The 25,961-nt window shown below is 49.6% G+C and overlaps 1 protein-coding gene across 1 annotated transcript in view; it reads left to right on the top strand.

Moving 5' to 3' along the window:
• Positions 1-11,811: 11,811 nt before the first annotated feature.
• Positions 11,812-25,961, top strand: part of RAB20 (RAB20, member RAS oncogene family) — a 33,599-nt gene continuing 19,449 nt past the window's right edge. Inside the window, exon 1 of the mRNA XM_064361874.1 lies at positions 11,812-12,184. Coding sequence (XP_064217944.1) covers positions 12,013-12,184 — 172 coding nt within the window. The 5' untranslated portion in view covers positions 11,812-12,012. The remainder of the gene's footprint in view (positions 12,185-25,961) is intronic.

The following is a 25,961-nucleotide window of genomic DNA, read 5'->3' on the forward strand; positions in this document are numbered from 1 at the left end:
GACGAAGAAAACGATGGACCCCTGTGGCGCCTGCTTAGATGGTCTCTCCTGCTCCTTATTCCTGCTCCAGTTGACAAGGCCACTGGACTTGGTAACCGACCTTGGTCAGCCTCCTGACTCCACACCCTACGACCCCCTCCCAGCTTGCAAACCTACAACCTTCTCCCAGCTTGCTAAAAACCACCCTGTAGTTACTTCTGCAACTCTCCACTCTTCACCGCAAACCTATAAAACCAACTCCTATCCCACCACCTCCTCTGACGCCGTTTTCGGCCTCAGTCCGCCTGCACCCAGGTGAATAAACAGCCATGTTGCTCACACAAAGCCCGTTTGGGGGTTTCCTCATTCAGAGCGCGCGTTTTGACACTAATTAGTTCTTATAAACGCACCAGTCACATTGGATTAGGACTCTCTCCAGTGACCTCATTTTAACTCAATCACCCTTTCAAGGCCCCCTCTTCAAGCTCAGGCTCAGTCTGCGGTGCTGGGGGTGAGGGACTCAGCATGAATCTTAGGGGGACTCAATTCAGCCCTCAACACCTGTATTCTCTAAGACACTCGTGCCGTGAATAATAACACGCGCATTTGGTTATGTTCTGTTTTTCACTGTTTTTAGAAGATGTGTTTATTTCTTCTAGTATTCCGAGCCCTGTGCTCAGTGCTGGGTCGTAAAGAAAAGGCAACGGGCTTCCTCCGACAGAGGGGCCCAGAATTCCCTCAGGCGCGACTCACTTTCGGGATGGGCAGAGCAGGCTAGTGCCGCAGAACAAGAGATTTTCTAAAACTATTAAGCAATATACGAACATACAATGGGACATTATTCAGGTCCCACTGAAATACGGCTGTCTCCCTGACCCGCGTTACAGCCTTGCTGATCTTTAAGCAGGAGAAGCAGTTTCCACGTGGTCTCCCTCGCGTTTCTCCCACCTGTGAGTGGGCGTTTACTGCTCATCGTCTCTCTGTGAGTCAGTGTGCCCAGCAGCCCCGTAAAGAGGACAGAGTCCTGGATCCCCCATTTTGGTGATTTAATATAAATTCTCATATAAAATTATAGTTAAAATGTCAGCAGACCCAGACAGGCTTTCTACGCTCCAAGCTGTCCTTGAGGCCATTAACGAGTCCCGGCTCCCAGTGCGGGGCCCTCTCTCCGCCCCCAGCTGTGGGCTGAAGCCTCCAGCACTGGCCGGAGCTAACAGCAGATGCTCTCCCGCCACCCATTCCAGCACCCCTTTGAATAAAACGGAATGTGCGGGCGACCCCCATGAACGAACGTCAGAGGGGCGATGGCGTCAGGACTGCGCGCGTGCTTTCCTTATCTGTGGTTGTCACGCTTTCTACACAGTTTGCTGTGCCTCGTTATTGATCAGAAACTTACTGAGGGAAGAACGTCTCTGTTGTTGGTTGGGTTTAACTTTTTGGGGGGTGCGAAATATACATACGGAGGCTAAAGCAGCTCCATCTGGAACACGAATCTGCCGGATTGACTTCTGACTAACCCCAGTTCTGGGAAGGCCTCTAGGATTTCCGGTTTATCTGTTGTTCCCTGAGTAAGGAGCAGGTTCTTACTGTAAATCCGGCTCTAGGTCAAAACAACCTTGATGTTATCGTCCTCCGATTGCCTTGCACATCCCCTCTGACTCACCCTGTTCCTGCAGTACGGAAGGCCTGCCTCTGGCAGGTAAGGGCACCCAAGGCACAGACATGGCTTCTGTTTGTCGGTCCTTATCAAATGTTCCCTTTTTGTTTGTTTGTTTGAGACGGAGTTTCTCTCTTATCATCCATGCTGTAGTGTAATGGTGTGATCTCAGCTCACTGCAACCTCTGCCTCCCAGATTCAAGCAATTCTTCTGCCTCAGCCTCCTGAGTATCTGGGATTACAGGCGTGCGCCACCACACCCAGCTAATGTTTGTATTTTTAGTAGAGATGGGGTTTCACCATGTTGGCCAGGCTGGTCTCAAACTCCTGACCTCAGGTGATCCACCCACTCGGCCTCCAAAGTGCTGGGATTACAGGCATGAGCCATCCCACCCAACCCTAAATGTTTCTTTCTAAGAAATGGGATATATTAGCCTCTTTCTTCAGCCTATCGGGTTCCTTGGACTTCGGGGGTAGGTTTGCAAAGACCTAGCCACTGCAAAACAACACTAATGAAAAATTTACCATTTTGGCCGGGCACGGTGGCTCATGCCTGTAATCGCAGCGCTTTGGGAGACTGAGGTGGGTGGATCACTTGAGGCCAGGAGTTCGAGACCAGCCTGGTCAACATAGTGAAACCCCACCTGTACTAAAAATACAAAAATTAGCTGGGCTGGTGGCGCACACCTGTGGTCCCAGCTACTCAGCGTCTTTATACCCGAAATCTGCCTTTTGAAACCTGTAGTCACTTTATTTCCTTTCCTATAAAATTCCATTACATTTGCTTTGAAGACCTACGATAATTTTTATGATAAGCAGAAAATGAATTGATGGAAGGCACCAGTGTTGAATCAAATGAAAACGGTTTCTGAAATCTAAGAAGAACCGGTTCGGGCAGATTGTCGATGTAAGTCCTTACCTCATTCTAGCACTCACTGAAATTCTATCTTTGTCGACATCCTGTTTAAAATGGAACTCCCTGCCACTGCCTCAGCCCGCCTTCCTCCCCTCTCCTCGTCGCTTCATCTAGCGTTTAATCAACACCAAGGGTGCTGTATCCCGCGTGTTGCTGTGTGCTTTGCTGGCTGGCTGTCTCCCAGCAGGTGCCGAGGCCTAGGATGCTGGCAGTTTTCCTCCCTGCTCTATTTCCGGTTGGGACTTAGTAGAGTGGGCGCTTTGTTCCTATCTGCTGAATGAGTGTATAATAAATGGGTAATACTTTTTTTTTGTTTTTTTTTTGGCGAGCCAGTCTCGCTCTGTTCTCCAGGCTGGAGTGCAGTAGCATGACCTCGGCTCACTGCAACCTCCACTTCCCGGATTCAAACAATTCTCGTGCCTCAGCCTCGGGAGTATCTGGGATTATAGCCGCCCACCATCATGCCTGGCTAATTTTTGTATTTTCAGTAGAGGCGGAATTTTGCCATGTTGACCAGGCTGGTCTCAAACTCCTGACCTCAAGTGATCCACCTGCTTTGGCCTCCCAAAGTGCTGGGATTACAGGCATGAGCCACCATGCCTGGCCTACATTTTGTCTTTAAGAAAGGAGAAAAGTAGCATAAAAGACAGTTATTCTACAACAAATTATCTAAAAATGCTCCTTAGCCCTTTTGCAAAATCTAAGAGAAACCATCTTATTTATTTATTTTTTTTGATGGAGTTTCGCTCTTGTTACCCAGGCTGGAGTGTCATGGCGCGATCTCGGCTCACCGCAACCTCCGCCTCCTGGGTTCAAGCAATTCTCCTGCCTCAGCTTCCCGAGTAGCTGGGATTACAGGCACGTGCCACCATGCCCAGCTAATTTTTGTATTTTTAGTAGAGATGGGGTTTCACCTTGTTAACCAGGATGGTCTCGATCTCTTGACCTCGTGATCCACCCGCCTCGGCCTCCCAAAGTGCTGGGATTATAGGCATGAGCCACCGTGCCCGGCCAATCGTATTTTCTTATTTCTTTCATGAGACTGTAAATGGTCACAGAATTTCTCAGTTTGCATCTCCTTAAAAAAATGAACAACATAATTTTCTTGGCCTTACAGCACATTGCATTGACGAAACTGGAAAATGAATTGCCCTGTTAAGCCAGTGTTTAAACCAGGCAGAATAAACATCTAACTTGGCACTAAGTAGCTGGTTTCGATAGACTCTTAACCCTGTATTGCCTCCTTCCTCAACACTGCCTCCTGCGTCTGAATACGGTGATTGACAGCCTTTAAGGCATTTTTACAACCAGTGGCTGAAATTTGATATGGAGACATTCTCTGGGTTTAGTTTTTCAAAGTGCTGGAAAATTCCTTTAACTTTTTCAACCAACTTGCTGGGTGAATTGCAGGTGCCAGGCACTGGAGTAGATGCAGGGGACAGTCCCCTCCCTCCCCAGACTCTAAAAGCAGCAGTGAGTGTTTCAGCTCTCTAGCGAATTTATTAAAATGTGTATTGATTGAGCACCAATTGCCTTCCAGGGCCAGGTACTTGGGAGACATCAGACAAACAAAACACAAAGATTCCTGCCCTCATGAGGCTTCTTCAAACATTTAGCAAGTGCAGAGAAAGGGGCAATGCACTGGGTGAGGTGTCGAATGAGGTTAGGTCCTACTTCCTGACCCTAGGGAATTTTTAAACTACTAGAGAAGATGAAAGTCAAATGAGTCAGTTAGTCACTGTCAGTGGCTAAACTGCATAGAAGAAGCCAGCAGGGTGGTAGAAACGCAGATGAAGGAGCAGGAAAGGGCTCCCCACAGGGAGAGGATTAGAAGGGGGTGTGCCTGGGCTGGACCTCATGGAATTGCTGAGTCCTGGACAGAATTCCAAACCTGCACAGATGAGGGGTTGGAGGGCTTTTTAAGTGAGGCAAACTCAGTGAGCAATGAAGTGGAGAATAGCTGGTCGTGATATGCTTATGGGATGTTGCTTCTGGCCTTACCAGGGAGGGGAATTCACTCATTCTTCTGCGATTCAGTGCTTTCTTGAGTGTCCGTTGTGTGCTAGATACTGTTCACCAGGCACAGTGGTGAACAACACAGAAGAAGTTTCTTCCCCATGGAGATAACATCCTGGAGAAGGAAACTGCACCATCAAACCTATAAATAAGCCACACACAGGGCAATGGGGGGTAAAGGAGGTGGTAGAGCTATGGTAAAAAGGGTGGTAAGTGTGAGTGTGTGGGAGGGGCAGGATTTGGACTTGTAGAGGTAGGACACAGGGTGCCGTGGCAGGGCTCTGGGCAGAGAAGGCGGTGGTTGTGAAAGATCAGTCTGACAGTGATTGGGATGGCAGGAGCTTGCAGTTAAGGAGAACAAATAGGAGTGGATTCTAACTACTTAGATGTAGGAAGGTACCAGACAAGTGGGTGTCTGTGGGAAAAGAGAGAGAAGATGTTAGAAGGATTTATTTAGAAGGGAAAATCCGCTGGGCTTGGTAATTAACTGAATATGGTTATAAAGAAGGTGAAAGAATGAATGACTTTGCATTTAGAGAAGGGCAGATGAATGATGTGGTGGGTTGCCATATTGAGACATCCATGTAGAAAGCCTTAGTAGGTGGATGAAGAAATGGACAAACAGCTCAGGTGAGGGAAGCAACAGAGGGTAAACTTTGGAGTCATAAAGCATGCTCCAGAAAGTGGTAAACTTCCTGATGGTAAAAGTAGAAAGAAATGTAAAAATTCTAGGGGAGCCTTGAACACCTGCTGAATAAATGGAGAGGCGTACCATGTTCATCAATGGGACATTTTAATATTATAAAGATATCCACTCTTCCTAAATTTAACTATACATGTCATCAATGTGTTTCATAAGGTTAGATACATTGATTCTAGAATTCATATGGAGGAGTAAAGGTTCAGGAATAGTCAACACAACTTTGTCAGAGAAGGATGAGTGGGAACCTGCTCTAAGGCAGCGCGGTGTTGACCAAGGTTAGAAAAATACATGAGTTGGACAGATAGAGGGCCCAGAAATTGACACTTATGTAGCTAAAACCTTAACTGATTGTTTAAAAATTGGCGAGAAAGGATGAGCTGTTTCATAAATAGCATTGGGGCAATTTGCTTTCTGTATCCATAACATAAAAATAAAGGCCCTACCTTCTGCCATAGTCAGAATGAATTAAAGATGGGTTAAAATGTTACATGTGAATATTAAAACCTCTTGCAGATTAAAGATAGCTACAGTTCTTTGTCATTCCTCCCATCCAGAGATAAGAGTGGAATTGCCTGGCCCTTGAAGCTAGACCAGCACTACACCTTCTTGACCCACATGGAGAACTCATGCTGAGACTTCCAGCTAGGCTGTAAGAGGCCTCATCTCCTCCACTTCATCTCTTGGTACATGCTCTTTGGAGCCCTGAGCTGCCTAGCAAATAGTGTAGCTGCCCTGCTGGGGAGGCCATGTGGAGGGTCCTGGGAGCACGGTCTTATGGGGATGACGGCCACATGAAGGAGCACTGCAACACCAAATGTGTGAGTGAAGAGCCCACTGAGGTCCTCCAACTCCACCCACCTCCAGAGACTCAAACAGTTCCAGCTGCTGTCTGCCTGCAGCTGCATAAAAGGCCAGAGTGAGATCAGCAGAGCTGCCCAGCCCGACCTAGCTACCCACTGAACCCTAGACAGAACAATTGTTTTAAATGATTGTTTGGTGGTGGTTTGTTAGGCAGCAATGGGGAACTGAGATGACCCCATATATTGTCTATAACTGCTGTTATGTGTTGAATTGCGACCCCCAGAAATATGTTGAAGACCTAACCTCCAATGCTATGGTTTGAATACATGAGCACCTCCAAAATTAAGTTGTGTTGGAACTTAAACACCAAGGTGACCGAATTAAGAGTGGGGCCTTCTGGGACGTGATTCTGCTCTTGTGACTGGGCTAGTGCTCTAGTAAAAGAGGCTGAAGAAAGTGCCCTGCTGCCTGTGGCCCTTCTGTCTCTTCTGCCACGAGATGACAGCTGGACAGCATCACCTATGAGGAACAGGCCCTCGCCAGAAACCAGGCCTGCCAGGGCCTCAGTCTTGGACTTCCAGGAAAACATTTCTATAATTTATAAATTATCCAGTCTCAAGTATTTTGTATTAGCAGCACAAATGGACTAAGACATCAATGTTTCAGAATGTGATTTTATTTGGAAATAGGGTCCATGCAGGTGTAATCAGTTAAGATGGGGTCGCACTGCGGTAGGGCAAGGCTTAATCAAATAAGACTCGTGACCTTACAAGAAGGCAGAAACTCGGACACAGAGAAGAGACACACGGAAAGAAGACAGCTGCATGAGAACAGAGGCAGAGGTTGGAGCCACAAGCCAAGGAGCTCCTGCGGCTCCCAGAAGCTGGAAGAGGCAGGAAGGATCCTCTCTGTTAGAGTCTTCAGAAAGCATGGCCCTGCCGAGGCTTTGATTTGGACATCTAGCCTCAGAACTCTGAGACAATAAACTTTAGTTGTTTAAGCCATCCAACTCATGGTACTTTGTTATGGCAGCCCCAGGAAACGAATAAAGCTATGAGCATACATGGTAAATTGCCTTTCAAATGGACCTGAAAGGCACGAACCGAAATCATGAACATGATTACCTTTGGAGGAGGAGACTGTTAACCTTCCCACAAAATCAGTTCTTGGAAGTAGGGACACAGCTGGTATCTTTTATATTATTCTCTACTTTAAGTATATTTCCCAAAACAAACAGACAAACCTCCCGGTGAGAGGATGGGAGGATTGAAGTGATGTGAGACATGGTGGGATGTGAATCCCAAGAGGGAATACCAGAGGAGCACTGACCACCGGCAGGGCACAAAAGCACGTGAGGATGGAAAGAGTTTGCTGGATTTAGAAGCAGGCCAGTCACGGCTGGTGCAGTGGCTCGTGCCTGTAATCCCAGCACTCTGGGAGGCCAAGGCAGGAGGATCACTTGAGACCAAGAGTTTGAGACCAGCCAGGGCAACATAGCAAGATCTCATCTATACAGAAAATTTCAAAAAAATTGCAAGGTGTGGTGGCATGCACCTGCAGTCTCAACTACTCAGGAGGCTGAGGTAGGAGGATCACTTGAGCCTGGGAGGTTGAGGCTGCAGTGAGCCATGACTGCACCACTGCACTCCAGCCTGGACGACAGAGCGAGACTCTGTCTCAAAAGGAGGAAGCAAGCCAGTCATTAGTGGCCTTAGAAGGCAGCTTCTCTAGAGAGAGGTAGGCACAGAAGTGAGATGGTGCAGGCTCAGGAGAAGAGGGTGCTGAGGGAAGTCTGGCCCTGAATGAAAGGTGACAGGGAAGATGGTAGTGCCCTGTGGGTACCACCCCCCATGGGTACCGAGGAAGGAGAACTGTGTAGACCCCAGGCACAATTAGTGCCTGAAGTATAACTTACTGCTTACTATATCTAGCTTATATATATAATCATATTTAGTTCCATATAATCTTTCTATATAATCATATAATGGATGTAGTCGGAGCTGTATTGACACATTTAGTGCGGATTTACATAATACTTCCATATAACCATATAGTAGTTTGTAGCAGGAGGAATGCCTAGAGCAGTCACAGAACAGAAGCAGTACATGGGAAAACAGCCAGACCAGGACAAGAACCAAAGACCCAGGCGGTGGCATCTCTGTCTGAAAGGGCATACGCTGTATGGCAGGCTTGGAGCAGGAGCCTCTCCTCCTGGTAAAGGAGTTGTAGTGCCTTGCATCCAGTTCCTGTGGAAAGTAGGCTTCAGGCCTGAGATCCTGCAAATAACCAAGGGAGAAGAAGAACCCCTCTGGTGTGACCAGTCACAGCAGCTGTACACCCTGTCAGTCTTTTCTCACTCTGTGCTAGTTCAAATCATCCTCCCATAAATATCTTAAGAGAAGAGCACAAGTCTGTCAGTTCCCACTGCATTGGCTTACAGTATCCTTCTATTGGAAATCCTTTGAAGTCTCCAGCCCCCAGATAAGAAGTGTTGCGCACAACACCTGTTGCACACAGCCCACCTCCTTGCCTCGGTGACCTAATGGGGGTAGACCCCTTTTCTGTACACGACCCTCTACTACTGCACATGGCACAGCCCCCTACTGTGCACGGCCCACCTCTCTGCCCAGGTGACCTAACGGGGTGGCCCCCTCACTTGTGACTTACATGATTATGTATGCCCTATCACTAAGCCTATAGGTGATGACCTCACAACCCTTCCCCCTGCTTGTACCTAATAAATACAGACGCTTCTGAGAGTTCCGGGCCTCGCCTGTCTCCGCTCATAGGTGGCGTGGCCCCGAGTCCAGACGCTCTTCACCAGTTCTTCAGTGTCCTGTCTCTTTACTTCTCTGATCCTGCACCTTAGCACAGCATAAGGGACACCCCATGACCCTGTGGGGCCAACAGCCCTACAGCGCCCAGCTTGCAGGAGGAACAAGAAGGAAAGGGAGCCGCCAGCTGGACTCCTCAGTGTCTAATGAGCACAGGGCCCCGTGCAAAAGAGAAATCAGCTCCACGCACATTATTCCAGACTGACTATCAGGCACACAAGCACGAGAACCCTCTCCCCGTCCCAGACCATCCCTGACGTTTGTCTGGTGCTTCCTACCCTTCCAGCACTTTCCTGGGCAGGATTGCGCTTGCACCCCCTACCACAGGATTGGGCAGGATGGACAGGATGACCAGTAGATGAGGAAAGAAAGTTGGAGCTCAAGCCTTCACACTCACTTCCCTCTCTTGGTCTCAACATTCAAAAGGAGGTGTGTGATTCCACAGTTCCAGGGCTCTCTGTCCTCGCTCTGAGGCCGGTGACTCTGTGGGGCTGTGGGCATTGCACATCCATCCGTATCGGAGCTCCCGGTCTCCGGGCTCCAGTCCCAGCCCATCCTCACTGCGCCTGTGCAGTGGCCTTTTAGACCTACTCACAACCTTGTGGCTTTGGCTTAGTTCGTTTAAACGAAGCTATTCATTTTCTATTTCATTGTGAACCTCTCCAGGGCAGGAACCAAACTCTTTCTTTTGAGACAGGATCTTACTGTCTCCCAGGCTGGAAGGTAGTGGTGGCACAGTCATGGCTCACTGCACTCTCGATCCCCTGGGCTAACGTGATCCTTCCATTTCAGCCTCACTACAGGGGCACACCACCATGCATGGTGAATTTTTTTTTGCATTTTTCGTACAGATGGGGATCTCCCTATGTTGTCTAGGCTGATCTTGAACTCTGGGCTCAAAGGATCCATCTGCCTCGGCCTCCCAAAGTGCTGGGATTATAGGTGTGTGCCACTGTGCCTGGCCAACAGGAACCAAACCTCGCTCACGTCTGTGTCGCCCCAGGCCAGGCACTGTAGCTTGTGTGAAAATTGTCAGAATTGAAATGGAGTCACCAACGTTAAGAAAACCCTGACAAATAGAGCTGGGGAAGGCCACGAGGAGAGGGTTCTTACACGTGCATGCCTGATAATAAAAAGGACTCTGGAAAACCCACAACCTTGGACAAAGGCCAGGGCAATCTTCCACAGAACGTTAGTCCTGCACTGCTGTGGCCCAGCCACCAACTGCCCTACCTTGAAGCGGCATCGCCTTCATTGTGGTTCTTCGTAGCCACAGGTAATTATTGCCAAACAATTGTGCAATCTGCCTCATTTTTAAAAAAGCTTTGCTTTCTTTGCTTTCCTAAACACACACATAGTTTACCATGGCATGCATATTTCTACTGCAACACTCTACTGCAAAATAAATACCTTTTTCTTTTAGAGATCTCTCTGTGATTTAGGTTGACACTTGCATGCAACAGGCATTGGATAAATGCCGAATTAAATTTGTTCTGAGGAAGAGGCAGTGCTGGCTGAGAAGAAGCCCAGAGCTCTGAGGCAGCAGGGTGGTCTCTTGGTGCACCTTCCAAGCCCCCACCCCAGCCCCACACTGCTCTATCTCAGCGACCTAACACGCCAGGGCCGAGCAGCTACGAAATGCCTTGGCATGCCTGCCTCGTCAGAGTCTCAGAGCACCTACCCGACCAGGCAACGGGCCTACTTCCCTTTACAGAACACCTTTACAACGCTAGGGTTACCTGCTCAGGGTCTCACTGCCTTTCCCAGACAGGCCAGTGGCCACAGAGACACCGTCCCCAGGGTTCAACTTAGAATCGATTCTACCTCTCATTTTCTCTAAAAAAAAACCCCAACCGACCAACAAACCAAATTCCACACGCTGCATATTTTAAAAGCATTTCAAGGTTTACTCTTAAAAAAGGAAGGAGAACTTGGGAGGCCGAGGCCAGTGGATCACTTGAGGTCAGGAGTTCCAGACCAGCCTGGCCAACATGGTGAAACTCGGTCTCTACTAAAAATACAAAAATTAGCTGGGCATGGTGGCAGGCGCCTATAATCCCAGCCACTCGGGAGGCTGCGGCAGGAGAATCGCTGAGGCATAAGGAGGAGGTTGCAGTGAGTCGAGATGGCGCCACTACACTCCAGCGTGGGCAACAAGAGGGAAACTCCATCTCAAAAAGAAAAAAAAAAAAAAAAAAAGGAAGGAGGAAATATTTCTCAAGCAGCGATTGCAACTTCCAAAGTCAAATTTTCATTCCAAGCCATAAATGGAGACGGCTGTCCATTTTTAAGGTACAAAATAGGATAAAAGGCTTCTTGCAAAAGTAAAATCCTCCAGTAGAAAGCACCTCCATCTCCGCCTTCCGCCCCGGCCCCTCTAATCTCCAACCGTGAGAGTCTCAGGACGGGTTCCGCAGAGGCTCACTGAAGGCAAACTTTTCCAGTGACCTTGAGGGTGGCTGCATTTGGAGACACGCGGAGAAGCAAATCAGCCGCAGCTGGAAAGAGAGCTGGTCGAGAGTGACAGGAACACGGGTCCTTCCTAAAGGAGAGCGGAAGCGAGAAGGGGGTTCCCCAAGGGCCCTGGCCCCTCCGCCTCGCTCGGCCCCTGCGGCCAGGCTCCTGGCAGAAGGAGAGGCGGAAGGTGCTCCAGAACTTTCATTTTCCACCCTGCAGCAGTCCTGAGCCCTGGCCGGAGAGCTCGGATTCTTGCGAAAGAGCGAAGTCCAGCGGGGGCGCGGGTGGAGGACGGGGTGGGGGCGGGTCCGGGCGGTGGAAGGGGCGGGGGAGGGGGCGGGGGGCGGGGGCGGGGGCGGGGGCGGGGGCGGGGGCGGGGGCGGGGGCGGGGGCGGGGGCGGGGGCGGGGTGGAGCCGCCGCGGGCCGGGCTCCCTTCGTGGGCGCGGGGCTCAGTCCCAAGCTCCTGCCCGGGCGCACACACGCGCTTCCTCGCCTGCGCTCCCGGGCGTCCGGAGGCGAAGGTCCCGCACCGTTCACGGGAATCCGGGTCCCCGCGTCTGGGATCCGCTCCTCCAGCCGCGCCCGGGGCGCACGAGCCGGCCAGCCTCGGGGAGAGCGCGCGGGGCGCCGCGGGGGTCCTGCGGGAAGATGCGGAAGCCCGACAGCAAGATCGTGCTGCTGGGGGACATGAACGTGGGGAAGACGTCGCTGCTGCAGCGGTACATGGAGCGGCGCTTCCCGGACACGGTCAGCACGGTGGGCGGCGCCTTCTACCTGAAGCAGTGGCGCTCCTACAACATCTCCATCTGGGACACGGCAGGTGAGGCCGGCGCCGCCGGAGACACGCCGCGCTGGGGCTCCCGGGGGACCGGGGCGCGGGGCTGCCAGCAGGACACCGGACGCGCACAGGGTCCCGGCCTCGGACAGCGGGTGCCCCTTCCCGGGGCTTCCCACTCGTCCTCCCTTGCTGGTTGGGCTCAGCTCCGCCTGCTCAGACACTCGGTGACCTCAGCGACAATCCAGGGTGCAGAGAACGCGCGGGTCACTGGTGTCCCTCAGCGGCCTTTGCTCCCGAGCCCCGCGCTCCTGCTCTGCTGCCCTGGGAACCAGAGACGCTCCCGTGGCTGCTCAGTTGGGTATTTTCCGTTTTTAAGTACCCGCAGGAACACGATCTCCTTTGAGATTCACTTGAGGGGCGAGCAGAGCTGGCGTTATTAGTCCCTTGTTAAGAAAGAGAAAACTGAGGCGCAGAGTGTTTCTCCTGCTGGGTTTAGTCGGGAGGGAGGACATAGAACTGGAGCCTCCGGACCTCCTGGCCCGGGGCATATCTGCCTTTTACAGTTTATCTTCTGTTTGATCTTGTCTCAAATACGTCATATGGGTTTGGAGTAACTTCCTGTGGAGGCATTTTTAAGATAGGTAATGAGTTATTTTTAGTGTGTAGTATTTATTAATTTTTTTTTTTTTTTTTTTTTTTGAGACGGAGTCTCTGTCGCCCAGACTGGAGTGCGGTGGCGCGATCTCAGCTCACTGCAACCTCTGCCGCCCGGGTTCAAGCGATTCTCTTGCTTCAGGCTCCCGAGTAGCTGGGCTTACAGGCGCCTGCCTCCGCACCCAGCTAATTTTTGTAGTTTTTAGTAGAGACGTGGTTTCATCATCTTGGCCGGGTTGGTCTTGAACTCCTGACCTCGTGATCCACCTGCCTCGGACTCCCAAAGTGCTGGGATTACAGGCGTGAGCCACCGCGCACGGGTGTGACTTTTCAAAAGTACAACTTTGAGGATCTCGATTCAATCTTTCTGTTTAACTTTGGAAAATAACACTGGTGATTGTAGCATTGTAATGGAATATATTCACTTCCCCTTAGAAAAGAGTAAGGTACGTAAGTGAATGAAGAAACTGGAAGTAGTATGGCACATTTTCAATGAGTGTGAGTTTTCAGAAGCCTGAAACTCTGAAAGTTCTGACTTCTTTTATGTCAGCACTTTCAAAAGTCATATACCCAAAGGCCCCGTTCGAAATTTTTAAATTGCCATCTTCCGTACACCAATGTGCTGAATAAACAAAATCATACTGAATTCTCTGTTTAAAATTGAGTTAACGAAGTTCACAGAGGTACTTCCAATTCTCCCCTCCCTTTTGCCTTCTTTGCTGCTTTGTGTTTTTATTATTATCCCAGTTAACATCGTGACTAATTTATTGGCAATCATCTTGTGAAAACAATGTCCCTCAGGTAAAGATGGGCATTTCCCTGATCTTTGCTCCAACTCTGCCTTCCCCCACTGCCAGGCTGCAGGGTGAGGTTTATTGAGCTGACTCCCTCACACTGAGCATTTGGTAATGATGGAACGCAAGCTCTAGGAGTCAAATCAAACCCAATTCACGAACCCAGTTTGCTTTTGTACCAAGCTTTGCCCCTCTGCTGCGTTCGCTGGCTGGGATTTGCTGCTGCACTTGGTTTAAAAGTTACAAAGTGGATGCAGGAGTGTTGCTGGGGGACCCAAACCGGAACCCCTGTAGTGGCCGCCATTGGAGGCAGACTCTTAACACGCAGCCACCGATGTTTCTGGAACAAGAGCTGCCCTGCGGTGCTAGAACGGGCCCCTGCGTCGGAGGGAATGAAGTGGCAGTTTCGTTTCCACAGGTCTCTTGCTTCTTCAGCACCAAGGACATGATGCAGCCGGAATCTTGATCACCAGAGGATTTTGGCAGTTGTGCTGATGTGACGTCCTAGATGTCTTGAAGAGTTCCTGGGGGTGGGGGCGCCAGCTCATTTCCTGGCAGTCGAGGCTGCTGCTGCTTGTTCAAAAGACCCTAAGGGTGACTCTAGTAGAGCTCCTCAGAGCAGAGGGTGGCGGCCCCCTTCTTCACATGCCTGATCTCCTGTGTACACACTCAGGCGGCCCTGGCCCAGAGTTGGCAGGGACACAGGGCACCCATGCCTGGCTCCTCAGTGGCCTGTGGCCTGATTGGGTACTTGAAGGGAAAAGAGAGGTAGGAACAGATGCCTTTTCTATAATCATTGTTGGAAATTCAGAATTTAGCTTATAGGAGACTCTATTCTTTTCCTCCTTTTGTTTAGCTCCTGAATCTCTCCATCCCACAGACATCGCTTCTCAAGTTGTGTAATTGTCATAACCAAGGTGGAAAGATAAGGACTAGCTGGAGGAGGAACCGTTTTGAAGTTGCTTTTAGCACCACAGGCAGAGTGGGCTGGGGTGAGGGTGCAGGGGTATGGAGGGTGACAGGATGTTTCACAGGAAAAATGCTTGCACGAGGGTCGGTCTACACCCAGTACCCGGCTGCTTGTGGCCAGCAAGGCGGGCGGTGGATGGAGCTGAAGAGGGAGAATAGAGTCAGGGCGGAAGTGCATTGCGTAGTCCATCGACACAGCGGTCCTCCAGAGGGAGGTGTGGTCATTTGCATGTTAAAGATGGGAAGACAGGGCTGGGGCTGTGGCTCATGTCTGTAATCCCAACACTTTGGGAGGCTGAGGCCGGCAGATACCTGAGGTCAGGAGTTCGAGACCAGCCTGGCCAATGTGGTGAAACCCCATCTCTACTAAAAATACAAAAATAGCTGGGTGTGTTGGCTGGGGTCTGTAATCCTAGCTACTTGGGAGGCTGCAGCAGGAGAATTGCTTGAACCGGGGAGGTGGAGGTGCGGTGAACCAATATTATGCCATTGCACTCCAGCCTCGGCGACAAGAGCAAGACTCCATCAAAAAATAAAATAAAATAAAAAGATGGGAGGACAGCAGAAGTTAAGTGGGGTTTAGAACTTGGTTCATCCAACTCCAGCACACCTCATCCCATTATGCCCTTTTAGGGGGCCCTTGTCACTCCCAACCATTGTCTAATTGGGCACACAGATGTGGAGTGGTTGCTGTCCATGGGTGGATAATCCAGGAAGCAAGAGGAGGTTGCCCAGCGAGGAGGCAGAGCCCTGGAGAACATGCCCCTGGGTTCTTCAAGACAGTCTACAACGGTGTTGTGATTTTGGCAAATATTAACTGAGCTTCCCTGGCGCTGGGCACTGTTTGGGCGCTCGTTCTCCAGCAGTGAGCAGGTCGCTGGCCGCTGCTCTGCAGGCTCTGGATTCCAGAGGAGGGGGAAGGCAGGCAAGAAGTGAATGGTACAGCTTCACATCTGATTATTGCTCTGAAGAAAATACAACGCTGTGATGAGAAAGCGGCTGGTGTGCCCAGGACAGACCTGGTCCCCAGATTCCTGGAGACACGATGCCCTCTACATTCCTTTTCCTTCCCTCCTCAAGGCTGTGGCCTGGCAGCCAGGGGGTGGGGTGGGGGGCAGTACCTGACTCACGTTTGCATCTCTAGTAAACCAGAGACCCAGCTTGGAAGGCAGCAGGAACCCAGATTTAAGCCGCTTCCATGCACCGGCATTCAGCTCCAGCTGCGTCTGTGGGGACCGGGTGTTGAGGGAGGGAGTGCATTTTGCATGTGGAATGGATGCATGTCTGTGGGGGCCTGAGGCCAGGCTGTGACAACAGATAGTGGCCCCCTCCAAAAGGTGTCCACATCCTAGTCTCTTCAGAGTCCTCTGGGTGACTGAATGCTCTGGCCTTTGGGTCCTTCTGAGGCACCAGCAGAAGGTTGTATGGCCATGCCAGGGCCTGCTCTCCAGCACAGGCATTCCGGATGGTGGGCCTCATAGTGTGAGCTTCCCAGCGATCTGCGTGACTGAGGACTACCCACATCACCAAGCCCTGCTCCTCTTTGTTTAACAATTCTTCTCTCGTCCTGTCTGTTCTTCATCATCTTAATGTAAACAGAAAGAAAAATCTACACCTTCCACACTTTGCTTGGAAATCTCCTCAGCTAAATATCCAGCTTCATTGCACACAGTTTGACTTCCCTCACAGCTGTGGGGTATGACTCAGCTGAGCTCTCCAGCACCACATCCCTGTTCCTCCAGCTTCCAATAATGCAGTCCTCATTCCAACCCCAGGCTTCCACCTGTAATTGGCTTTTTCTGGAGGAGCTCTTCGCTATGGGGATGCAGGTTTTCTCTGCCATGCTTCTCACTTCCTTCTGATTCCTCACCAACAGGGCTGTTCACGTGCACCTTCCTGCTGGCCATCTGTTTAGGCCAATCCAGGCTGCCGTCTCATGATGCTCAAATCCTCCCACATCTGCCATTGCCCAGTTCTAAGGCCACTTCCATGTTCATGGCAGCCTCTCTTTGCTCCCAGATCCAAAATCCGTGTCAGTTTCTTATTGCTGCTGTAACTAATTAGTTACTTAAAACAACACAAATTTGCTGGGCATGGTAGCTCCTGCCTGTAATCCTAGGACTTCAGGAGGCCGAGAGGGGAGGATCACTTGAGCCCAGGCATTCAAGACCAGCCTGGGCAACACAGAGAGACTGTCTCTACAAAGAATAAAAAGTTAGCCAAGTGTGGTGGTGCGTACTTGTAGTCCCAGCTACTTGGGAGGCTGAGGTAAGAGGATTTCTTGCACCTGGGAGGTTGAGGCTGCAGTGAGCCACGATCGTGCCACTGCACTCCAGCCTGGTCAACAGAGCAGGACTCTGTCTTAAATAAATAAATAAATAAAAATAAAAATCATAGATTTATTGTCTTAGTATCCTGGAGGTCAGAAGTCCTAAATGGCCTCTCACTGGGCTAAAGTCAAAGCTTGCAGGATTGTGTTCCTTTCTGGAGCCTGAGGGGAGGAACCTGTTTCTTAGACTTTCCTGGTTTCTGGAACCTGCCTGATTTCCTGGCTTCATCTTCTCTCCGGAAAGGCAGCCAGGTCAGGTCCATCCTACATAGCATCCTTCTGAACCAGCCCCGCTGCCTCCCTCTTCCAAGGATTTAAAAGACCTCTGTGATTTCGTGGGATCCATCCTGGTCATCCAAGCTAGCTCCTTGTTTTCAGGGTGGCTGACTGGCAGGCTCAGCACTCCTCACCCATGTAACATGGGCAGAGGTTCTGGAGATCAGGGCATCTGCTGATCACAGCTGAGGCCGTGGCTGTGTCACCTTCTTTTGCACCAGGCTCTTCCTGTATAATAATGGGAGAAAGGGCACCACCTGAGCATTGTTAGGGGTCAGCAAGTTAACACTGGCAAAGTTCTCAGAACCGTGCCCAGAATGAGGAAGCACCATGTGACTTTTGCTAAACAAACATTTGTCTCCTGGCCTTGGGTGCCTGTCACCGAGATTACACCGACAGTCATGTCACAAAGGGACAAGGGGGGCTCAGCTGGGCCCCCAGCAAACAAGTATCTAATAAATGGGGAGGCCAAGGCGAGGGGAGGGAAGGCAGGGGACACTCGAGGTGGCTGTGGTAAAGAAAGCCACCCGAGGGCTCAGCAGTCTGGGAGACATGTCTGTATTTAATTTCTTCCTTTGCTGTTTGGAGTCGAGCAGGGGGCCTGCTGATGACTGGTTTCACTCGCAGAAGGCAAAGCCTGACTCACGTTTGTACTTCCCTGGCGTCCTCTGCCCTAGCCGTGAGGGAGCTTCCTCCACCTTTCTCAGCCAGAGTGCAGTGGGGTGACCACAGCTCACTGTAACTTCAACCTCCCAGGCTCCAGCGATCCTCCCACCTCAGCCTCCTGAGTAGCTGGAACCACAGGTGTGTACCACCATGCCTGGTTAATATTAAAAAAAAAATTTTTTTTTTTGTAGAGATGGGGTCTTGCTGCATTGCCCAAGCTGGTCTTGAACTCCTGGGCTAAAGCAATCCCCCTACCCTGGCCTCCCAAAGTTCTGGCATTAGAGGCATGAGCCACTGTGCCCAGCCAGGAATCAGATTTTAGCTGTTATATTAATTTCTATTTTAGCCTTACTCAGGAGATGCTTCTGGGTGGGTTTTGAGGTCTTAATATGGTGACCCTCAGCCTGACAATTAGTGTTTGTGTGACTGGAGACCATTTGGTCAATTACGTGGTCTTTCTACAGATCCAGGGACTGATGCAGCCTGTTGCTGGTTGTTGTAAATAAAGTTTTATTGGCACAGCCACATGCTTGCACTTAAATGCATTGTCTACGGCTGCTTTCACCTTGCGATGGCAGAGTTGAGTCGTTGCAACAGTGACCGTACAGCACCGAAAGCCAGACATATTTACTACCTGGCCCTTTGCAGAAAACGTTTGCTGATCTCCGGTTTAGGTTGTGTAAAGGAGGTAATGCTCCTCTCTAGGTATAGACCCTTCCAAAAAGGTTTAGCATTCAGCGATCATAGGCCCCCACGATCCATTCAACTCAACAAGCAGCTCTCAAGTTTCCACTGTGTGTGTGCTGAGCTAGAGTGGAGTGAGGGTGGGTTTAAGATGAACACCAGCTCCTACTGAACACAAGACCCTGAGGAAACGCCTGTGAGGGTTTGTATCTGGAAGGGAAACCTGCCGCGTGGCCACTTCTGCTGAGGACTTTGAACGGCGCCTTCTGCGTGCAAGGTCTCATTCGAAGAGTTCCTCTGCTTTATTGACCAGCAACAGTGGCCTGAATATGAATGTGGGTATTAAGATGGGAGAAAGAGAATTGATTGTCCTGGCCTCAGCAGGAGTGGACAAAGCGACATTATACTTGGAGATGGCAGGGCACAGTGGCCGCTTGCGAGCAGTGTGCGCTGGGAGGCTCGGCCCAGAGCCTCCTGGAGTGGCGCCTGGGAATCCCAGCGGTGCCAAGGGGCTTTGCAGGCTCATTAGTGTGCTGTGTGTTCAGGAGAAACTTAATTAAGGTCAACTGTATTTGTTAATGAACACCTGAGTTACACCGAATGCCTTTGGGAGACAATTTCTTGCTTTGTTATCTTTAAGTTCTCTGGAGAAATAGAAAATTCATTTTATTAACTGCTAATTTCTTTTTGAGATGGAGTCTTGCTCTGTCACCCATGTGGGAGTGCAATGGCATGATCTCTGCTCACTGGAACCTCCACCTCCTGGGTCCAAGCGATTCTCGTGCCTCAGTCTCCCAAGTAGCTGGGATTACAGGTGCCTGCCACCATGCCCTGCTAATTTTTGTATTTTTTTTTTTTTTTTTTTTTGTAGAGACGGATGTCTCAGTATGTTGCCCAGGCTAGTCTTGAATTCCTGGGCTCAAGAGATCCTCCCCGTTTGGTCTCCTGAAGTGCTGGGATTACAGGCATGAGCCACCATGCCTGGCTGAAAATTTATGATTCCAGATAAAAATTGACCTTCTTGCTGTATTGAGACTTCATACAACATTCCTCTCCAGGAAAAAGAAATTTTGCACACACATGTGCACACATGTACATATACACATTAAACAGTTGTTGATTCTTAGGATAATGGATTCATCACTGTGGTGACAGATTTCCATGGTCCCGCTGGCCCAGGCAGGTTCCAGCTTCGTGTCCATCCTGGCTTCCCTACTGCTGTTTCTTCTGCAGCTCACTAGGGGTCTTTCTGCCGGGCGCCCTGGGGCCGGTCACCTTCCCTGCTCAGAGCCCCTCCAGCACTCCCCAGCTTATCACGCCCCTTGTTTGCCTACTGGCACCTGAGCCCTTACGCACAATTTGCAGTTCGCCGTATGTGCCCTGTCTTTCCTCTGTTCTCACAGGTGCTTACAGTGGCCCTGTCTCTGGGACTGTCCTCATTCCTGGCAGTGCCCAGCTTGAATTTCATCCTGTCTTTCAGTGAAGGATTTCTTGCTCTTCGTAGCAGAGGGAAGAATTCCTCCTTCCTCCAAACTGCTACAAAGTGACCTTGCACCCCATATGACATGCAGCTGGTATCTGTTTTTCTAATCTCTTTTTCTTTCCTTGGATTTATAAACTCGTTGAGTTGTACCGACTTTCAAGTTTTCCATAGAATGTACCATTTGCAGAGAATATGATATTTCTGAGACTACATTTTTACTAAAGGCAACTTTTGAAAGCAGTGGGAAAGATTCAGAGAGTGACATTAGCAGTTTCATTTTCTCAGCAATGCATTGACCCTGAATGATTAAATTAGTGTGGAAATATCATTGTCCTGAGTGCTATGATACAATGGGCCATTGTGCGTGATAGGGAACTATTAGTCTGGGGCATTGATTATAAGGTATCCTTAAAAAAACCTCTTTAGTAGCTCTTGATTTCGAGTTCAGTATCATTACAAATCTATTAAAAAGACTAACACAGCAGGACAGTGCTTCTGGGAAGATGGAAAAGCTGTATTTCCCTTGTTCTTCCCTCTAATTACAGCCCAAAACCTAGGATTTTATGTTAAAAACAAACAAGGCTCTGGAAGGTGGCAAGGAGAAGGCAGACCCGCCAGGGACCTCAGGAATGCGTTTCAGGAAAAAACTCGAAACCTGAGATTTTCCTCTGCTCTCACAGCGCCACAGCAGTCACTGACACAGGAGACACCTGTGACCGAAGGTGTGGGGTTTTCCCCACACACCGAGCAGCGGACACCAGCTGGGCGTCCCCCAGTTCAATTCCGACACCGTCTACCCGGAGGTAGCGTCTCCTACCACAGGGCGAGGGCTCAGTCCCACAAGACCGCCCCTTCCTTCCCCACAGTTGCAAGTCCAGGCCTCTGGAATTTCTGATCCACCAGCTTTAAGTTGGGGGGTCCCACGACCCCCTCTTTGGATTCAATGAATTTGCTGGGAAACTCTTACTTATGTGTGTTTACTAGTTTATTAGAAAGGGTATTGCAAAGGATACAAATGAACGCTCACACGGAGAGACGTATGGAACAAGGTCTGGAAGGGGGGCCAAGGAATCGGGGTGCCACGGAGTTGGGGTGCCCAGCCTTCGTGGCATGGGGGTGAGTTCTTCTTCACCTTCCTGTCAGCCTCCACGTGCTCAGCTTTCCGGGAGCTCCCTGACCCCTGTCCTCTCGGCCTCTTATGGAGACTTCATTGGTTGTCCGTGACTGAGGCATGGGGAACCATGTCAAAATGTGATTGGACAAACCGGGCGTGGCAGCTCAGGCTGTCATCCCAGCACTTTGGGAGGCCGAGGAGGGCGGATCACTTGAGGTCAGGAGTTCGAGACCAGCTTGACCAACATGGCGAGACTCTGTGTCTCCTAAAAATACAAAAATTAGCTGGGCGTGGTGGTGCGCACCTGTAGTCCCAGACACTCAGGAGGCTGAGGCGAGAGGATTGTTTCAAATCAGGAGGCAGAGGTTGCAGTGAGCTGAGACTGCGCCACTGCACTCTAACCTGGGCAACAGAGCAAGACCCCATCTCAATTAAATGAAAAATAAAAACAAAAAATAAAAAAATGAATTTTAAAAAGTGTGATTGGGCAAAAAGGGTGTGATCTAAGCCCAGCAAGGCCTGTCTGTTCAGATTCCCCGAGGCCTCTCTGCAGCATTCCTTCCTCTAGGCTATGGGGCAGGACCCTCTCTGGAAGGAGGGCCTAATGACCCATGATCACGTTAGAGCCCTGCCTGGGACAGGCAAAAGGAGGTCAAAGAGAAATACTTGGTTTCCTGAGGCCTGAGGCACCAACATTGTAAGGAAAGACCGTAACAGCGTCTGTAAGAATGGTGAACCGGGAGCCACAGATGAAAAGACTAGGCAGGGAGTTCCCTGATTCCAGATTCAGGCTGAAGAAGCCTGAAATTCAGGACTGCTGAAGGGCACAGGCAAAATGAATTTGTATTCAAGAATTCAGCTTTGTCTGAAATCTTCCTTCCTGCTTAACCCAGGTTGACACGAATCAACACACTTAACTTTTAGTAGCTTCTATTCTAACACAGGCCAACAGAAGCCTGTAGCTCTGAGCAAAGCATTTCATAAATATTTGCTGATTTGTTTTGTGGACTCACAAGAGGCTGATGGGAATGGATGTCTTTCCTCCCTCTGGCCTGGCCGCTCTCCGCGAGCTGGTCTTAAGCCTCTTGAAATAGCTCAGCTATCTGGTGCTGGGGTTCTCCAAGGAAGTCAGGGTAGTGGCCTGTGAAACGGGCCTGGGACGATTTGAATCATCAGACACATGTTCAGACCTTACCTTGCCGGACCCCCGTCCTGTGAGAAGAGCAGGCGTTTATCATGCGTCCTGGGTGCCAGACATCACACTCAGGGGCTGCTGGCATCGTCCATGTTGTCCTGGCATCCACTTTGTGTGCTCGGCTGGTTTTTGTCCAAGTCCACCCTTCCCATCACTGAGGTGGTTAAGAGGCTGTGATGGAGCCTGGACCCCTCACGCTGGAGCCGCGCACACAGACAAACCCCACACCAAACAGGAACAGAACAAACCTAACCAAGAAGACAGGCACGCCCACCACGCTCCCCGGTACCTCCATGAGGATGGAGGCAGGTGAGACTGAATTGTAGACATTTCTAGAATGACAGGAGTTTTGTTTGCTTGTTTGTTTCATTCTGTTGCCCAGGCTGGAGTGCAGTGGTGTGATCTTGGCTCACTGCAACCTCCACCTCCTGGGTTCAAGCAATTCTCCTGCCTCAGCCTCCCGAGTAGCTGGAACTATAGGCATGCACCACCACACCTGACTAATTTTTGTGTTTTTAGTAGAGATAGGGTTTCACCATGTTGCCCAGGCTGGTCTTAAACTCCTGACCTCAACTGATCCGCCCACCTCATGTCTCCCTAAAATGTATAAAACCAAGCTGCACCCCCACCACCTGGAACACGTGTTCTCAGGATCCCCTGAGGACTGTGGCGTGGGCCATAGTCACTCACATTTGGCTTAGAGGCAATCTCTTCATTTTACAGAGTTTGTTTTTGTTGTTAAATAAGCACATACTATATGATACGCATGAGCACACATGCATAAAACATATGTTACTGGGAAGCATGAGTTACTACATATTTGCTTTTTTTATTTCTGAAAATGCACAGTATGCATTTGACCAATAACTGTTTAATTGTTAACATTTTATTAAAAATCCTAAGACATGGAAAACTTCCAAGTCAGGCATCTTCTTAAAAGACTCGCGGCCTACGTGGAATTAAATAGAAAAGAATAGTTTGTTTTATGTAATGCCAGTGCTGGTACACCAAGTCATACTCACAGATTAGAATTATGATATTTTCTTTTTTTGATATAGGGTCTCACTCTGTTGTCCAGGCTGGAGTGCAGTGGTGTGATCTCGGCTCACTGCAGCCTCTGCCTCGCAGATTCAAGTGATTCTTGTGTCAGCCTCCCGAGTAGCTGGGATGACAGACACCCATCACCACACTCGGCTAATTTTTGTATTTTTAGCAGAGATGGATTTTCACCATGTTGGTCAGGCTGGTCTCGAACTCCTGACTCAAGTGATCTACCCACCTGGGCCTTCCAAGATGCTGGGATAGCAGGTGTGGGCCAGCATGCCCAGCCTAATTATGGTATTTTAAAATCTACCATTCTGCCTTGCATTATTTAAAATTAAAAAAAAATTGTTGGATCAAAAAGATGTAGCATTCTAACTGAAGTTGCCTTGAGGATACATAGTCTTTATTTTTGTATTCTGTTGACCAAGTTTCCTATTTATGTTTTTGAAAGTTCTTAATTTTGTTACTAAGAGCCTTCACAGGCATAGAGTTGCTCTGGTAGTTACAGAATACCTGCTATGGCTCCAGGTTATATCTGAAATGTTTACTTATATTTGAAAGTGAGTATTCAGATACAAAGAATACATGGGCCGGCCTCTTTGCAATGCTGTTGTGTGGGCTGATCAGCCATCATTAGCTGGTGGGGTCATGCAGGCCTCCCAAGACTGAGGTTCCAGTCTGCAGACTTTGGCCAAATTATAGCTGATGTTTCCACAACGCTCGGTACATGCCAGAGGCTATGCGAAATGCTTCCCCATTTTAGCTCCTTTAATCCTCTCTAGGGCCCAGCAGGTCGCAAAGTGATTCTCCAGGAAGCGGTGGAGTAGGGACCCGATCTGGGCTTCTGCGGGTAATCTCACCACGGCCGCTGTGTCCTTCACAGAAGTGACTTCTGTCCTAAAGTGAGAGTGAGACCGGAAGAGAATTGCTCCACGCATGCATTCACTCACGCAATGTAATACATGTATATCCGGGTACATTCTATTTTGTGTATGGCGTGCCTGTGAACTAGAAAAGTCCTGCTGCACCCAACGGTGCCAAATGAAAAATAGTCTCAACCTTTGGCCTGTCTTATAATTAACAAGATCAATGTCTTAAGATTCCTGTTAACACTTTCCCCATGTGGAATTACACGCACTTCATTCACACAGGAAGCTCATCGCACCTCGTGTCTGAGATGTGCTTCCTCATTTATGCAGAGCCAGCTGATTGAGTGTGTTTGGGGCAGGGGTCCATCCCCTTCCCTGACCTTGGCTGCTCTAGTCCGGGACAGTCGGGTTAGAGGAGGCGCCGTGTAGAATGCTGTGATTTGGCACTACAGTCAGCTTCCTGGCCTTGATCAGTGGCATTCCAGGTTTCTGACATGTGAGTCATTGAAAAGGAAGGACACTTTCTATTGTTTGTGGTACAAAAGTTCACTTGGCCAGGCGTGGTGGCTCACGCCTGTAATCACAGCTCTTTGGGAGACTCAGATGGAAGGGTCCCCTGAGGCCAGAAGATAGAGACCAGCTGGTTGATGCAACATAGCGAGACCTCGTCTCTACTAAAAATGGGAAACAATTTGCCAGGTATGGTGGTGCGCACCTATAGGTTCAGCTGCGAGGGAGGCTGAGGTGGGAGGATCACTTGAGTCTGAGAGTTTGAAGCTGCAGTGAGCTGTAAGTGCGCCACTACAGTCCAGCCTCGGCAAATGAGTGAGACCCTGTCTCAGAACAATGCCTGAAAAACAAAACACAGAAGTTCAGCTTGTACTGCTCACAAATGCTCCGGGTCAGTTAAGATTTGCGAGCCTGGGCGTCACAGCACCATGCTGTGACACACACTTACTGGCCCTGTCACACAGACCAAGGGCGGCCTGCAGAGCCTCTGAGTGCATCAATAAAAAATGAGGCGTTTCTACTTAGAAATGGAAGACTCACCTGTAACTGTGCTTCCCTATGGGTTAGAACCCCTTTCGGGAAGCTACCGTCTCATGGCATAACTTGAAATGACTTATGATGCCCAAATAGATGAATTTAGGGGTGATACCTGTCCCTCACGGCTGTATTCGGGATCAGCAGATTTTCTTTTTAGATGAATCAGTTGCAGCACTTTTAGAAAACAAGATGAAGATATGAAGCCGTCTCTGAATCTCAGTGATCTCATCTTAAAACTGTTGTAATAAAGCTTATTTCCAGGGCCAGTTATGAAGCTTAAATAAGATCACAGATGTGTAAGGGCCCCCCGTGGTGCTCGACTCTTGATAATAAAATGTCATCTTCTTCTCCTGGCACATCTTAGGTGCCTTTGTATAGGGTGATAAGGATTAAACGGCTGAGGCTTTTGTGGGTGCCTATCTCATGGGGTTTCTCTGCTATGTGAAGGACTCACTTTCAGAGTTATTGTTGGAAGGGCTCTGGTTGGACATTGACTTTTCATCTGCTTTGCTGTATGCTTGGTCCTGGCTTCTGAGTGCAGACTGCAGGATTCACGGTGTTTCTGTGGAGTCAGATCATGAAACAGGAACGTGGAGCTCAGAAGTACATGCAGCATTTCCCCCACATCAAGGCTCTGTCATCATTACCTCCCCCTGGGTCCCTCCCACAACGTGGGAATTCTGGGAGATACAATT

The sequence above is a fragment of the Aotus nancymaae genome, unplaced genomic scaffold (assembly GCF_030222135.1).
Source record: "Aotus nancymaae isolate 86718 unplaced genomic scaffold, 86718_ANA_hifiasm-v0.15.2.pri h1tg000044l, whole genome shotgun sequence".
Taxonomy (NCBI): domain Eukaryota; kingdom Metazoa; phylum Chordata; class Mammalia; order Primates; family Aotidae; genus Aotus; species Aotus nancymaae.